The sequence below is a fragment of the Hibiscus syriacus genome, unplaced genomic scaffold (assembly GCF_006381635.1).
Source record: "Hibiscus syriacus cultivar Baekdansim isolate YM2019G1 unplaced genomic scaffold, ASM638163v2 tig00111582_pilon, whole genome shotgun sequence".
In the NCBI taxonomy this organism is placed as follows: domain Eukaryota; kingdom Viridiplantae; phylum Streptophyta; class Magnoliopsida; order Malvales; family Malvaceae; genus Hibiscus; species Hibiscus syriacus.
Window position 1 is genome coordinate 10,743,352 of NW_024063126.1, and position 14,586 is coordinate 10,757,937.

Sequence of the window (14,586 nt, forward strand, 5' to 3'; positions counted from 1 at the left end):
GTGTGTTTATTGTATGCAGCTGCAGGTGTAAGCAATGTAAGCAAAGGATCATATTCTGCATTCCACATTTTAGATTGGATAAGAGCTTTTTGAGAAAAGAACAATGCATATTGCTGTTAATTTGTCTATAAGCTTTGAATTAGACTTTGATTTAATAAAAAATTATTCCTTTTGTCTTGTTTATTTTAGTTTATTTCCTTGTTGAACGTCCTTCTGATAGCTTTGTCTGTTAACATTGCATGTTTTGTCATCCATTGTTGTTTCTCCAATGCTTATTGCCATAAGTGGCAGCACTAGACATGAGCCGGTCATATTATGTTGAAAAAAAAAAGAAGATTAAAGTTTCCTTTTCTATATTCACGGTAATTATGATAATTAGCTGTTTTTACCCTAAAAGAGAATATCAACATCAGGTTAAGAAAATTTTATAAGATGTTTGTGCGTTGTTAATAGATTAATAAAATTTTGAATAAATACTATTTTGTAATCACTTTAGATTATTAGAAAAAAATATTTACTCCTAGGAGAGACACAAGATTTGATTTTATGTTAGTGGGTGACCTTATAAAATTTGCAGGGGAGATAAATTCATAAAATTTTAGAGGAGGTCAAAACAGAATTTTAATAGAAAATACAATAAATATCTAAAATATATAAAAATTTGAAAGTTTTAGGGTCGGCTACTTCTGTTAAATCCATCCCTTATTGATTTATTATTAATAAAAATATGAAAAAATATATTTTAAAATCCTTAAATCAAGTATTTTTTAAATATATATTTTATAAAATATAATTTTTTAAAACATTTAAAATAATCATGATCAAATTTTAAAAATTTTAACTTTTAAAATTTTAATAAAGGACACATTTTATAGGATGGAGGGATTAATAAATTTAAGTTTCATTTTATTTCGTAAAAGACTTATTAGAAACTATTCAAGTTCAATTTCTTCGAATATTTGAGCTATTCAAACTAGATTTTTATTAAAAATTGAGTTAAATTCGAATAATAAATATATTTTATATACTCTATCCATATATTATATAAAAGTATGAGTTGATTAAGATATGTAATAGTGCTAGTACAACGAGCAAGGCATGAAAATAGTGATATTTCACCTAACAATCGATTAATTTGGATTATGTAATGTTGAAATTTATTATGTGATAATTTTTTATTATTTTTATTTAATTCACAACATTATAATTTAAATTTATGATTTGAATTTAATAGTTTAACGTTTTATTTCTTTAAATTTATTAATAAGTTTATGGTTTTTAGTTGTGAGTGAGTGCTAGTTGAGATTCCAACTCAAAAGGTCTACAATGCTACCTTGTGCGCACCGTCCACAAAGTTTGTCGTCAGCACTTGATAATTTATCTTTTAGTAAATTAACTAATAATTAAACAAATATTACTTTTCTTTACTTATATTATCTGGATTTCGATTGATTATCATCATCATCCAATATTTAAATAATTGGTTTTCTTTATTACATGTTTGAAGAGTCATCTCCACTGAATAAATGAAATTAAATATTTTTTTTTATTAATTTAGAATGATTATAAGGTAGTATATGTTCGAAAGATTCTCATTTATTTGATAATAAAAGTTTAAATATCCCTATAAATTTTATGCTTGAACCGAGACTTCTGAGATAATAATAATCTCTTTAATCATTAAAATCGCTTAGTTATTGAAATGAAATAAAATTAAATAGAATAAAAAGGGTGCTGAAATAGTCAAAAGCTTTTTCTGCATAATAACAGATCAGTTCGTCTCGTAGGGTTGACATGTCTGCATGACCCATGAATTTGTTCTTTTCCCAATGTCCAATGAGAGTATGACCAAGAACAAGAAGATCCTTCGCTGATCCACATATTAGAGATAAACTTATTAAATTTTAAGAGAGTGAAAATATATTATTAATAAAGAATATAAAAATATTTAAATTGTATAAAAAATAAAAAATTTCAAGAAACGACCGTCCTCTTCAGTCCCCTCCGTCCATCCCTATGCTCCTTTCCCCTTAGTATTCAAAGAGTCTCCTTTCCATAGGTTGGCTAACCTATAAAGAAAAAGGGGAGACTTTGAAAGCAATTTTGATGCTTAGGGCAAAGGGTGTGTGTGCAATGGGCACATATTCTTCGTTACAATGTATATTAAACTAAACCCTAGAGCTATATACCCTACCAACTCAACACTCCAACCCTTTCTACTTATGTTGATTAAAAAGATTATAAATTGTACTCCGTTTAATAATTATCGAATAAATTTTATAATTGTATAATTTCTTTTGTACAAAGGAGAGGTCATAGTTCGAAGATAAAAGAAAAAGAATTATAGATAGAGAATTTTTCAAAATCATTTGGAGTTCATTTACCGAAAATTAAGTATATAAGCTAAATGATTCCGAATCCATCTTCCGTTGAAGGACTTGTAATGAGAATTTGGAGGTAAAAATAAAATCGATCATTTACTTTAAAAACTAAATGATGATACATCATTAAAAATTAATTTAAATGAGTTTAATTTTAAAACATTACCATGAATTCTCGATATCTAATACAACGATGATAGAATAAAATTATATTTAAACTCTCTTACTTATTCTCTCAAATTGATAGGTGCTCGGGGTATTTTCAAATAGGCCATAATTGAGTCATGATAAAGTCAATTGTTAACGTGCCGTCATTGTTAATATTTATTTTTATGCTTGTGTTGATGGTTCTTATCCTTCACTGCGAATAATGATATTTGTTTGTATCGTATATTTTTCAAATTATTTAATTGAATTTTAATCTTTTCTATATATGATCTTATTTTATTATTTAATAATTAATTTATAATTTTAAAAGAAATGTCTAGTTAATGTAATTATTTCAATAACAACTTATAAATATCATAATGAGATTTTCTTTTTTGTTGTCCTCCCGATTTTTAGGTTTTCATCATAATTAATCCAGATCGACTCAGGTCGTACATTTAGTTTTGATGAGTAAGTCTCTCAGCAGGAATTTTCTGCAAACATAATAACTCGAATTCAAAATTTAATTAAGCGATATTAAACTGCTTATCACTTGAACCAACCCGTGGTATAACGAGGTTTTCATTTTGTCGGAAATCAACACTTACGTAGAACGATCAATTGAAAATGCAATAGATTAATACGGATCTAATAAAAAACACCATTCATGATGTGAAAGATATATACAAGAATGTCAAATTTAAAAAGAAATACCTCCTTATCTAAATAAAAAAATCTATAAAATCAAAATATACTATAGCATCTTATAAAATTAAGAATTTATAATTTAAAACTATTGAAAGATAGTAATGAAACTAAAAGAGAGGCACCTAGAGTGACTTGTATATTACCTAAACTCGAATTTAATTTTAAGAAAAGATTTTTTATAAGATCGAAACGAGTTGAAATTCACCCGTTTTATTTTTTTTTGTTATCACCCTTATTTTATTGTCCATAAATAATTTTTAATTTTATTTTTATTCAAATAAACAATTAATATGAATTATTATTTTATTCTAAAAGACACTAAGAGCAGAATTTGCTAGGCCAAATGGTGATTATATTTATTTTTAGTTAACCCATCTTTTTGTTTAATACATTATATCAGTATATAGCAAATATAATTCATTTCATTAATTACTAAATACATAAAAGAAGATGCTTAAGGTTTTGCTTTTTGAAAGAAGCATGTATGAGCCATTGCATGGTGTGAAACAACTAGGGTTTCCCTATCCATGGAGGACCAAACTTAGTAGTACTTAAGAGGAGGATTGCCTCCCCATTATTGGAAAAGCGTCCCTTCAATGGGTTTTGAAGCTAGGGTACTTTGCATGTCCTTCAATAAAGGATGGATTAGTTAGGGATAAATCGTTCATCTTGAACTGTTATTATTAATTAGGGATAAAACATTCAATTTAGTGGTTAATCAGATAAATCTCCCAACTTTACTTCACCAGTAAAAGTTTCGTGTTCCATTATTCTTACATGCTTTTCTATTGATAATTACTAATAAATTATTAAAAGTACTAGATTTGTATGCAGTGTCGAAACCACGTGGGGACAGAAAGGAGACATGACTCACCTCTACCTTTATGGTTTAATTATATTTTAAAAGCACTTAAAAATTTTGAAACCATTAAAATTAAGTCCTGACCTCCTAAAATTTCATGGTTTAACTATTTTTTAAAACATTATCAATTTTAAGTATTGCCTCTAACTTTTTTGGTTTAATTACCTTTTAAGACATGACAATTTTGAAATTACTGAAATTAAGTCTCAATCCTCTATTTTTTGTGGTTTAATTAACCTTTTAAAATCTTGTTATTTTCAAAGATAAGCAACTTGGCTACTCCCATAATTTCATCATAGTTCCTCCCTTAATTGCATGAACTAAATTCCTGTCCGAAAATTTCATATGCAATACATTTGTTCAATAAATAAAATAGAAATAAACATTGGAGATATGTGGGATGAAGGTCTAAGTGTTATTAGATGTTAATTAAGAATAACAAATCTAATTTGAGTAGATTTATTACTATATAAATTTTCTTTGTATTCCAATACTTATTCATATAAATAGATGCTAGCAGTGGGGGAACTAAAGAGGGACAAGTTGGGGTCATGGCGCCCCTCAAATATTAAAAATATATATATATATATATATATATATTAAATTATTAAGTTTGCTACCTCAAAAAATGTGTCTGATAATTTATTAAATTTGATTGCAAAAAAGTATAACTATTTGGAATTTGAAAACCACTTAAATATAATTTATTAAAATATCTAACATCCATTTATCATTATTATTTTATTTTTAAATGAGTGAAAAAATCTATTTTCCTTTGTTATTTGTTTGATTTCAAGGTATTTTTTTGTTTTACATGTTTGGTTGTTCATCTTCTTTGATTTGATGATTTCAATAAGTTATCAAATATTCAACTTTTAATTTCATTTTAGTTGAAAGTAATTTTTTAAAATATTGTCTAATTTAATTTATATTTATAAGTTTTTTAAATATCTTTATTTATTATGTAGGTTCATGAATTTTCATCTCTAAAATTAAAAATTTAGACACAATTCTAGATTATTATCCATGTATTTAGTTTCTTTAAGTTTTATATGAACATATGAATTTTAAGGATTTATAAAAAGAATTTTTAGTATGATATTTAGATATATAATTTAAATTTTCACAGCACAATTTAAATAAAAATAGAAAAAATAAATAATAATAAAACAATTTTGTTAAATTTAGGACCAAATTGCAAGTTTCTGAAATTTGCAGCCCGTTTTAAAAGTGGTAGAAATTTAGAGACCTAACCCTAAATTATCCATTTTTCTATCGACAGAGAAAAAATATAAGAAGATATAGATTTGGTGTTGCGGGGATTCGGACCTCTAACACCTAAATTGGTCCATGCCCTAGAAATTTAGGCTAGGGTAATGTTGATGAATATAATAAGCATTATATATTTTATTTGAAGCTCGGGAGAAAAACCCAAATCCCCAAATTGAAAACAAAAATCCTTAAATCCTCAACCCCAAATCGCACCCCACCACTCTTTCGCCGATTACGCCATCGTCCGACCGCCATTCAGCCCACCACCGCCACCATTGTGTTCACCGACGATCGACGACCAAAACCCAAGCCCCATTGCACCTTGAATAATCATCGATAGGCACAAAAAAAGACTAAGAAGCTTCGTCGAAAAACCCCTCCAAATCACGCTTGATTTTTTTCTCGTTTGCCGCTGATCAAGCCACCCCCATGTCACCGCTACCTCCGTTGGCTTCTCTGGTGTTGTGCGTTCAAAACCGAACCAGTGGGTCCTATGTTTCATCATTTTTGGTCATTTGCTGCTGGAGTAAGTTTTGAACGATTTTTCAGTGAGTTTCGATGAGTGTTGTTGTGAAATTGGGTTGATTGTGGTTAAATTTAAATGTGTAGTTGATGAGGGAGAGTTTAACTATCCAAATCGACCCTGTCACTGTCGCACGTGCCGCCACGCACTGCAGTGCGCATGGGATTCGTTCGCTAGTCTAGGAGCCTTCTAGAACCGGTCTAGTCAGACCGAACCAGGTCTTGCTGAGTCAACTCGCTGAGTCAAATCAGATAGAGTCAACCTATTGACTTTGACCAGAGTTGACCATTGACTTTGACTTTGACCAAAAGTTAAATTTCTCAAAAAGTCACATTTTATGTTTTTTCATGTTTTGAGTCCGAATATGAAGTCCGTTTTTCCAAATTCGAACCTGAAAGCCTCCGAATTGACAACCAAACTCAAACATGCATATGTACTTAACTGTTGTATTTATGAATAATTAAATTAAGGTTAGAGACTGATCAAATATTGTCATTTGAAGGTACACAAGACTCTCCCGATCATTCAATAACACGACTCAACTCCTCTCGATCAGTCTGACCCCGTGAGACAATGGTTACTCGTATGACCCATGAACCTTATGAATACCTAGATTAAATTCTTGCTTCGATATTAACTCAGTAATTTATGAATTAGATTCAAGCACTGCTGTAGAGCGTGGTGAATCAGGTGCTCAGTAGACTCTTTGACCGACCCCATCTCGCTAGATATGCTCCTTATATGGCATATAATTGTTTTACTTGCTTGAAAATGTGATTTTTTGAAATTATTGATTTACTGAACTACTGTTTATGAACTATGATTGTTTGATATATATTATCTGGTTACTTATTTACACTGGAAATATGATTATACTGATTACGAATTCATGGAAAGTTTTGCTTACTATGTGAATTATTTTATCAAGATATTGTTTTTGGTAGGATACTTGAGTATGGAGGTTCAGCTCTGATCAAGCTGGTAATACCTTACAGACCGAAGGTGACCCTTAGGTAGGCTCCGTGGCCCCGAGAAGTTTCTTGGGTAGGCTATCAGGCCCTAAGGTACTCCCTTAGGATGGCTCCTATACCCAATGAATATAAGGTAGCCCTTATGGATGCAGTTATGGGGAAATTGCATTTTGGAGTATGGGAGGAGGGTAACTATGAGTTTTAAATTCAACTTATTGATGACCTTTACGAAACCTTACTAAAATACTTATTGATTGTTTTATCTATTATGTTTTACTTGCATCATTGGAACACACTGAGCCCCTAACTCACATATTTCAATATGTTTTCCCCTTTTCAGATACTTTTGGATAAGCACCCTAAATCAGGAACTTAGAGGATCGACATATTCTTACATAACTTTTTTGTTGAAATGTTTCTATCTTCCGAACTACTTTATTTATCGTAACATTTTCCCTTATTTTATAATACTTATTCTTATGATTTTCACTACGATACGAATTATGATGTATTTTATTTTATTCAGCCACTAACAGATTGATATTTACTCAGTGAATTTTTTATCGTTTTTAACTGTGTTCTTTTTGTTAGATATTGTTTATAATACGATTTTAAATTATCAAAAATGTTTTTGGAAATTTTATTGTAATCTACTAGATCTAGTCGTAAAGCATAGGCTGGGTCTTGGGGGACATTTATTGGTATCAGAGCTTTTGGTTTTTTAAACATCGGACTGTGAATAGATTCTAAATAAAAAATTACTATTTTGGAAATGTTTTACAATTTCCTATAAAGCCATGCCACCTATTTTTACAAGTTTAATTGTGTTTGGTACTCTAAGTGCCTTATTGACCTTAAGTTTAAACTCTTATGTAGTAAGCTCTGAAATCATTCTCTATGAGTGCTAGACGAGGTCGTCGACCTGGTCATGGGCGAGATTGATCTTCTAGGTTTACGGATCCTGTAGACGATTCTAATATAAATTTGTCACCTGCTCATAGAATTGATATGACGACACCTGCCAGGGGAGCACCAGCCGCTAGTGCTGAGCCTACGAGAGTGGTGTTAGATAAGACTCTTGGTAGATAGTTTTTGTAGTCGATTCAAGGTAAGGTCAGAGCTACTGGTGTCGTACCTGAAGTCCCGATTACTCAGACCCTGATCGTTAATAGGGTCAAGACTTTTGGAGGTTTGACTGGCAGAGCTTCTACAGAAGCTAAAGACTGGCTCTGTGATACAGAGAGACGTATGGATCACTGGGTTTGGATCCATCGAAGAGATATCTAGGAGCTGTTTCGATGCTAGATGGAAATGCCCACACCTAGTGGGAGTCAGTTGTGAGCAATGTTCCTATTGATCGTCTGATATGGATTTCTTCAAAGAGTTCTTCAGGAATGTTTCATTGGAGAACGTTGTTTAGCTGAGAGGCAACATTAGTTTTAGGAATTGGTGTAAGGAGATATTTCAGTCTTCGAATATGAGATAGAATTTTTGAAGTTGCTAAAGTATGGTGCTAGCTTGGTTCCCACTGAGAGGGACAGATGTCGTAAGTTTACCTTAGGACTTAGATATGAGTTACGTAGGAAGGTTGTGGCCCATTAGGATGAGATTTTTGATGTTTTGGTCGGTAGAGTGAAGAATGCTGAGGAAGTAGAGGCCTTGGCTCTGGTTAAAAATCGAATAGACCGAGAGCGATCTATGAGGTCTTCCAACCCGACCGAGTATTTGACATGTCCTGAGAAGAGGACTCATACTTCGGCCCCTCAGCGGAGTAGTACCAGTTCCAGGGCTGCAGTACCTCTACCCTCAAATGTTAGTCGAGGTCGTTCATCCGGTTTACCTCAGGTGACACTTTGTGACTTTTATGGAAATCGACATAGAGGAGAGTGTCATAAAAAGACGTGAGCTTGCTTCCATTATGGATCCAATGGTCATTTTAAAAGGGATTATCCACAACTAGCTTCGTCAAAGCGGACAGTTACCCAAACTTCTACACGTTCATAGGCTTCAGTTCATACCCCATCTAGAGGTTGTAGTAAGGGAAAGACTCTTGGAATAGTTTTCAGAGCAGACAATAGAGCACGATCCCAGTAGTATCAAAGGTAAAACAACCAACTCTGGTGTATGCCACCAGACATCGAGATGATAAAGATGAGCCAGAGGTTATTTCATGTACATTTACTATTTATTATGTTCCATACTTTGTATTACTAGACAATAGCTCCACCCACTCTTATGTTTCGAGTTTGGTATCCTGAGATCTTTAGATTCTAATTGAGGACACCGAGAATGCTTTTACTGTTATGACTTCAGTAAGATAATCAATGGTTGTGAATAAGGTATTCAGGCATTGTCCTCTGGAGTTCAAGGTGAAATTTTCCTCCCTGACCTTGTGGAGCTTCCTTTGGAGGAGTTTGATCTGATTCTTGGGATGAATTGGTTGAATAAACAACGGGTCAATCTGGATTATGAGTATAAGATATATATACTCTGAAGACTTCAGATGGTCGGACTATCATGTTAGTTGGTGAGCATTGAGGTTATCTTTATAATAAAGTATCAACTTTGATTGTTGATCGAATGATCCAAAAAGGATATGAGACTTTTATTTCTTGTATCTTGAACACTAAAGGCTCATTCTCCAAGATTGAGGAGATTCATACAATTAGCGAGTTTCCCGATGTCTTCCTTGAGGAGATGTTAGGTTTACCTCCGGATAAAGAGGTAGAGTTTGAGATTGAAACTTATCCCAATTTTGCACCTGTTTCTATGGCACCATATCGTATGTCCCCAAAGGAACTTAGACTTGAAGGTTTAATTACAAGAATTACTTGATCGAGGTTTCATTAGGCATAATACCTCACCTTAGGGAGCTCTGGCCCTATTTATGAAAAAGAAGGATGGATCGCTTAGGCTCTGTATTGATTACCAGAAGTTGAATAAGTTGACAGTTAAGAATAAGTACCCACTACCCAGGATTGATGACTTATTCGATCAATTATGATGAGCTATTGTATTTTCTAAGATTGATCTTCACTCGGGGTACTTTCAGTTGAAGATCAAGGGGTCTGATGTTGCAAAGACTGACATCTGCATGAATTATGAGCATTATAAGTTCATGGTGATGCCATTTGGACTGAAAAATGCTCTTGTAGCTTTATGGATCTGATAAACCGTGTATTCCAGCCCTATCTAGATCAGTTTGTAGTGGTTTTTATTGATAATATTCTGGTCTATTCCCAAACTGAGTCAGAGCATGATGAGCATCTGAAGATAATTATGCAGACTCTGAGAGAGCATCACTTGCATGCTTAGTTGAACAAGTGTGAATTCTGGCTTTGGGATGTATCATTTCTTGGGCATATTGTTTTGGCGCCAGGTCGATCCGAGTAAGATTGAGGACATTGTGAGTTGGAAGCGACCCAAAAATATCTTCGAGATCTGTAATTTCTTGGGCTTAGCATGGTATTATTGATGTTTATCGAGGGCTTTTCAATCATTGCCTCTCCTTTGACGAAATTGTTGAGGAAGAATGTTTCATTCGACTGGGGAAATGCACAACAAGAGAGTTTTGAGAAATTGAAGACTTCTTTGACTCAAGCTCCAATTTTGACTCAACCTGAACCGAGAAGGATTTTACGGTGTATAGTGATGCTTCACACTCTGGACTTGGTTGTGTTCTAATGCAAGAGGGGAGGGTAGTTGCTTATGTGTCCCGTCAGTTGAGGCCGTATGGGTGTAATTACTCGACCCATGATTTGGAGTTGGCAGCTGTAATCTTTGCTTTAAAAATCTAGAGACACTATCTTTATGGAGAGAAGTATTATAATTTTACTAATCACAAGAGTTTAAAGTATGTTCTGACCCAGAAGGAACTTAATCTGAGGCAACGTTGTTGGCTAGAGCTTCTAAAGGATTATGATTACGAGATTGACTACCATCCAGGTAAAGCTACTATCATTAAGGATGTTTTTAACTAGAAGGCGATAATTGATCTAAGGTCTTTATTTGTCATGATAAAGTTATATGACGATGGTATTATATTAGCAGAATTGCAGGTTAAGCCAACCTTGGCCGAGGAGATCAAGGCCAAGCAACCTCTTGATAGCTCCTTGCTCCCCGTCTTTGATCAAGTGGAGTAGAGGATGACCTCAGATTATGATTTTGACCAGGATGAAGTTTTATTCTTCAAAAGTTGACATTGTGCCTGATGATGCATAGTTGAGACAGGCTATCCTCAGTGAGGCTCACGATAGTCCATATGCTATGCTACCCGGTGGAGATAAATTGTACTGGATTCTGAGAGAGATGTACCATTGGGTCAGTATGAAGAAGGGCATCTCTGATTTTGTGGCTAGATATTTGACTTGTCAGCAAGTTAAGGTAGAGCAACAGCATCCGTAAGGTTTGTTACAGCCTATCAAGATTCCCGAATGGAAATGGAGCGTATAACTATGGATTTTGTTACTGGTCTGCCTTTGACTCCTATGAAAAAGAATTATGTCTGGGGTGATTGTTAACAAACTTACAAAGGCGTCTCATTTTATTCTAGTGCGGGTAAAATTTTCTTTGGACAAGCTGGCTAGATTGTATATCTCAGAGATTGTCAATTGCATGGTGTTTTTCTATCTATCATTTCTGATCGAGATCCGAGATTTACTTCGAGATTTTGGGAAACATTGCATGAGGCTCTGGGAACTAAACTAAATTTTAGTACAGCTTTTCACCTGCAGACTGATTATCAATCTGAGTGAGTGATCCAGGTTCTTGAGAAAATGTTGTGGGGTTGTGTGATTGATTTTCATGGTAGTTGGGAGGACATTTTGCCCTTAGCTGAGTTTGCATGCAATAACAGTTACCAGGCTAGCATTCGTATAGAACCGTACGAAGCACTATATAGACGTAGATGTTGTACCCCGATCTGTTGGATATAATTACGTGATTATAACCATCATTTTTTGTATTTTTTATTTTATTATTATTTTAATGGGTTTTTATTTACATATTGGGGTTATAAAAACCCTAACTTTGCTTGTAAAAAAAGACTTTTGTTCCTCCAAAAAAATAAGAATAAAAGGTAAATTTTCTTTCTCTATTTTTTTTTTTTTCGGGTAAGCTCTGTCCATAGGGGGAGTTCTCCGGTCGGTTCAGACTGGTCGAAACGTGAGAGACACCTGTTTACTACAGTGGTCGGTGGCTGTTTGGTAACGAGTTGGGGTGAGTTATTTTTTTGGGTTTCTATATAGAGAAAATAAGAAGAAAAGAGAGTGGTTTGGTTCACTTCGGGGACTTTGGGGGCTCTCGGCCAGTGGGTGGTCGATGTTGTGGCGTTGGTCGAGATGAGGTCACGTCATTGTACGGCATGTGGCCGATAGCCGGGAAGCTCTGTAACCACTATTGTTTTGCACTTTTATTTTATTATTATTTTAATGAGTTTTTGTTTACATGTTGGGGTTATAAAACTTTTGTTCCTAAAAAAAATCAGAATAAAAGGTAACTTTTCTTTCCCCAATTTTCTCTCTTTTTCGGGTAAGCTTGGTCTATAGGGGGAGTTATCCGGCCTGTTCGGAGCTGGTTAGAACGTGAGAGACACCAGTTTACGGCAGTGGCCAGTGGCCGTTTGGCCATGAGTTGGGGTGAGTTGTTTTTTGGGGGGGTTCCATAGAGAGAAAATTAGAAGAAAAAAGAGTGGTTCGGTTCACTTTGGGGGCTCTCGGTCAGTGGGTGGTCAGTGTTGTGGCACCGGTTGGGGCGAGATCATGCCGTTGCATGGCGTGTGGCCGGTGGCCGACGATGGTTGTGAAGCTTGGGAGCTTCTCGGTCGAAATGCATGCGTGAAGGGGAAAACGTTTTGTTTTAAGAAAAAAGGTAAATCATCCTTAGGCCCCTCATTTAGTACCCCTTTTGTATTCTGGCCACCTATTTTAGGGAAAACTATATTTCAATCCCTAAACTTTTGCCATGTATTTGCATCTTGGTCACCATGTTTTTTATTTTTATTTGTTATGATTTTGACCCCCTCTATTTTATTTTATTTCGATTTGGTCACTATTTTTGCCATTTTATGTGTTATAATTTAGCTATTGTTTTATTAGTTGTTGCACTTTGGTCACTGCTCCTATTATTATTTATTTATTTTGAATATGACGTATTATTTTTTATTTATTGTTATTAATTTTTGAATCATTATACGACCTTGTGGTTACCCAATCAGGTGTATGGCCAATATTATTACGATTCAGACTTTACTAATTTCTAACTCTAACCTTTTTATTAATTTTTGAATTATTATACGACCTTGTGGTAACCCAATATGGGGTATGATCTACATTATTATGGTTTGGACTCTATTAATCTTTTTTATTAATTTTTTTGAATTATTATACGACCTTGCAGTGACCCGATCCGGGGTACGACCCGCATTATTACTGTATGGACTCTATTAACACTAACTTTGCTAACCGCTAACTGCTAACCACTAACCGTTAACTTGTTATTTTATTTATTTATTTTATGTTCGAAATATCGTACGACCTTGCGACGACCCACCTCGGGGTACGATTCACATTATTTACAGTTCGGGTTAAATAATAAAAATTAACACTAACATTTTATTTGTATTGCTCATTTATTGTTGTTATTTTTTGCGCATTCAAATTTATGCCCTTTACTTTTTATTTATTTAATTTAAGTCCTTTAATTTCATTACTTTAATTAATTTATTTTTTGTTTTGTTTTATTTTTACCCTTCATTTTTGTACTTTAATTTAGTCCTTGATGGATCACCTTTTTTAGATTTAATCCATAATCTTTTAATTGTTCAATTCATATTTAGTCATTAAATTAAGAGAATTCTTAATTTTCAAATAGGATTATTTTCTAGGTTTGTACCTCTAGGTTCTTTAATTTTCATAATTTGAACTGTCAGCTAGAAAAAGCCTTAATATATTTGTCTAAACAATCTTTTTCGAAAATAAATTTAATTATTTTATGGTGTGATATAAAAATCTCATCTCAAAAAATTTGGTGTTTTCTTTCTTAAATAAGATAAAATACTATTTAAAGAGTCACCACCAATCCTTGATTAGGGTGTAATTGGACACCCAAAATATTTTGTTATTTTAATGAAATTCAATTTTAAAATTATTAAACTAAAACGTATGCGACCAAAAATTGAGTTCGGATGTCGGTTACTCATGGAGAAGAATTAGCATCCTCATAGTGCCCTAAATTGGTACCTTGTCCATTAATTAATTATTTTTACAATAAAATTCATAAATTCGAATTTTAATTTAATTTATCATCCATTCAAATAAAATCCTTGGATTTTGGAATGAAATATCATAATATTTAATTATTTCCTATTGAGATGAATTAATCTCTCGTACCTTAAGACAATTAATTTTTACTCCAATCGAAACAAACAAATATTATAATCACACCTTGATATTCAGATGCACGAAATGAAATCAAATTAATTTAAAATTATCAATCCTTTTAGAAAGAAGAAGAATATTCGATTATTTAAATGACGTTGAGATCGTACCTTAGATAAGTTCTAATGATTTTTTCTCGAAGAATTTAAATAAACGAACATTTCTTTTTCTTTCGTTCCCAAATTTTAGGTGTGGTCAAATTGTTAGGGTTTTACTAGATGGGAATGTGCGTTAATTTCAAAATTACTGAAAGTAACTTTCTTATACGTCAAGACAGTCACTTCAC

General features: G+C 33.1%; 1 protein-coding gene across 1 annotated transcript; it reads left to right on the plus strand.

The window, feature by feature from the left end:
* The first annotated feature begins 10,547 nt into the window (after positions 1-10,547).
* LOC120165434 lies at positions 10,548-11,268 on the plus strand. The gene is made up of 4 exons (XM_039174951.1): positions 10,548-10,637; positions 10,734-10,809; positions 10,915-10,997; positions 11,086-11,268. The coding sequence occupies exons 1-4, from the start codon at positions 10,548-10,550 to the stop codon at positions 11,266-11,268; spliced, it is 432 nt and encodes a 143-aa protein (XP_039030882.1).
* The last annotated feature ends 3,318 nt before the right edge of the window (positions 11,269-14,586 follow it).

Coding starts and splice junctions, on each gene's coding strand:
- LOC120165434 (XM_039174951.1), top strand. CDS start 10,548: ATGCAAGAGGGGAGGGTAGTTGCTTATGTGTCCCGTCAGTTGAGGCCG. Junction 10,810..10,914: donor CGAGATTGACTACCATCCAG/GTAAAGCTACTA, acceptor TTATATTAGCAG/AATTGCAGGTTAAGCCAACC. Junction 10,998..11,085: donor TGCTCCCCGTCTTTGATCAA/GTGGAGTAGAGG, acceptor GATGATGCATAG/TTGAGACAGGCTATCCTCAG.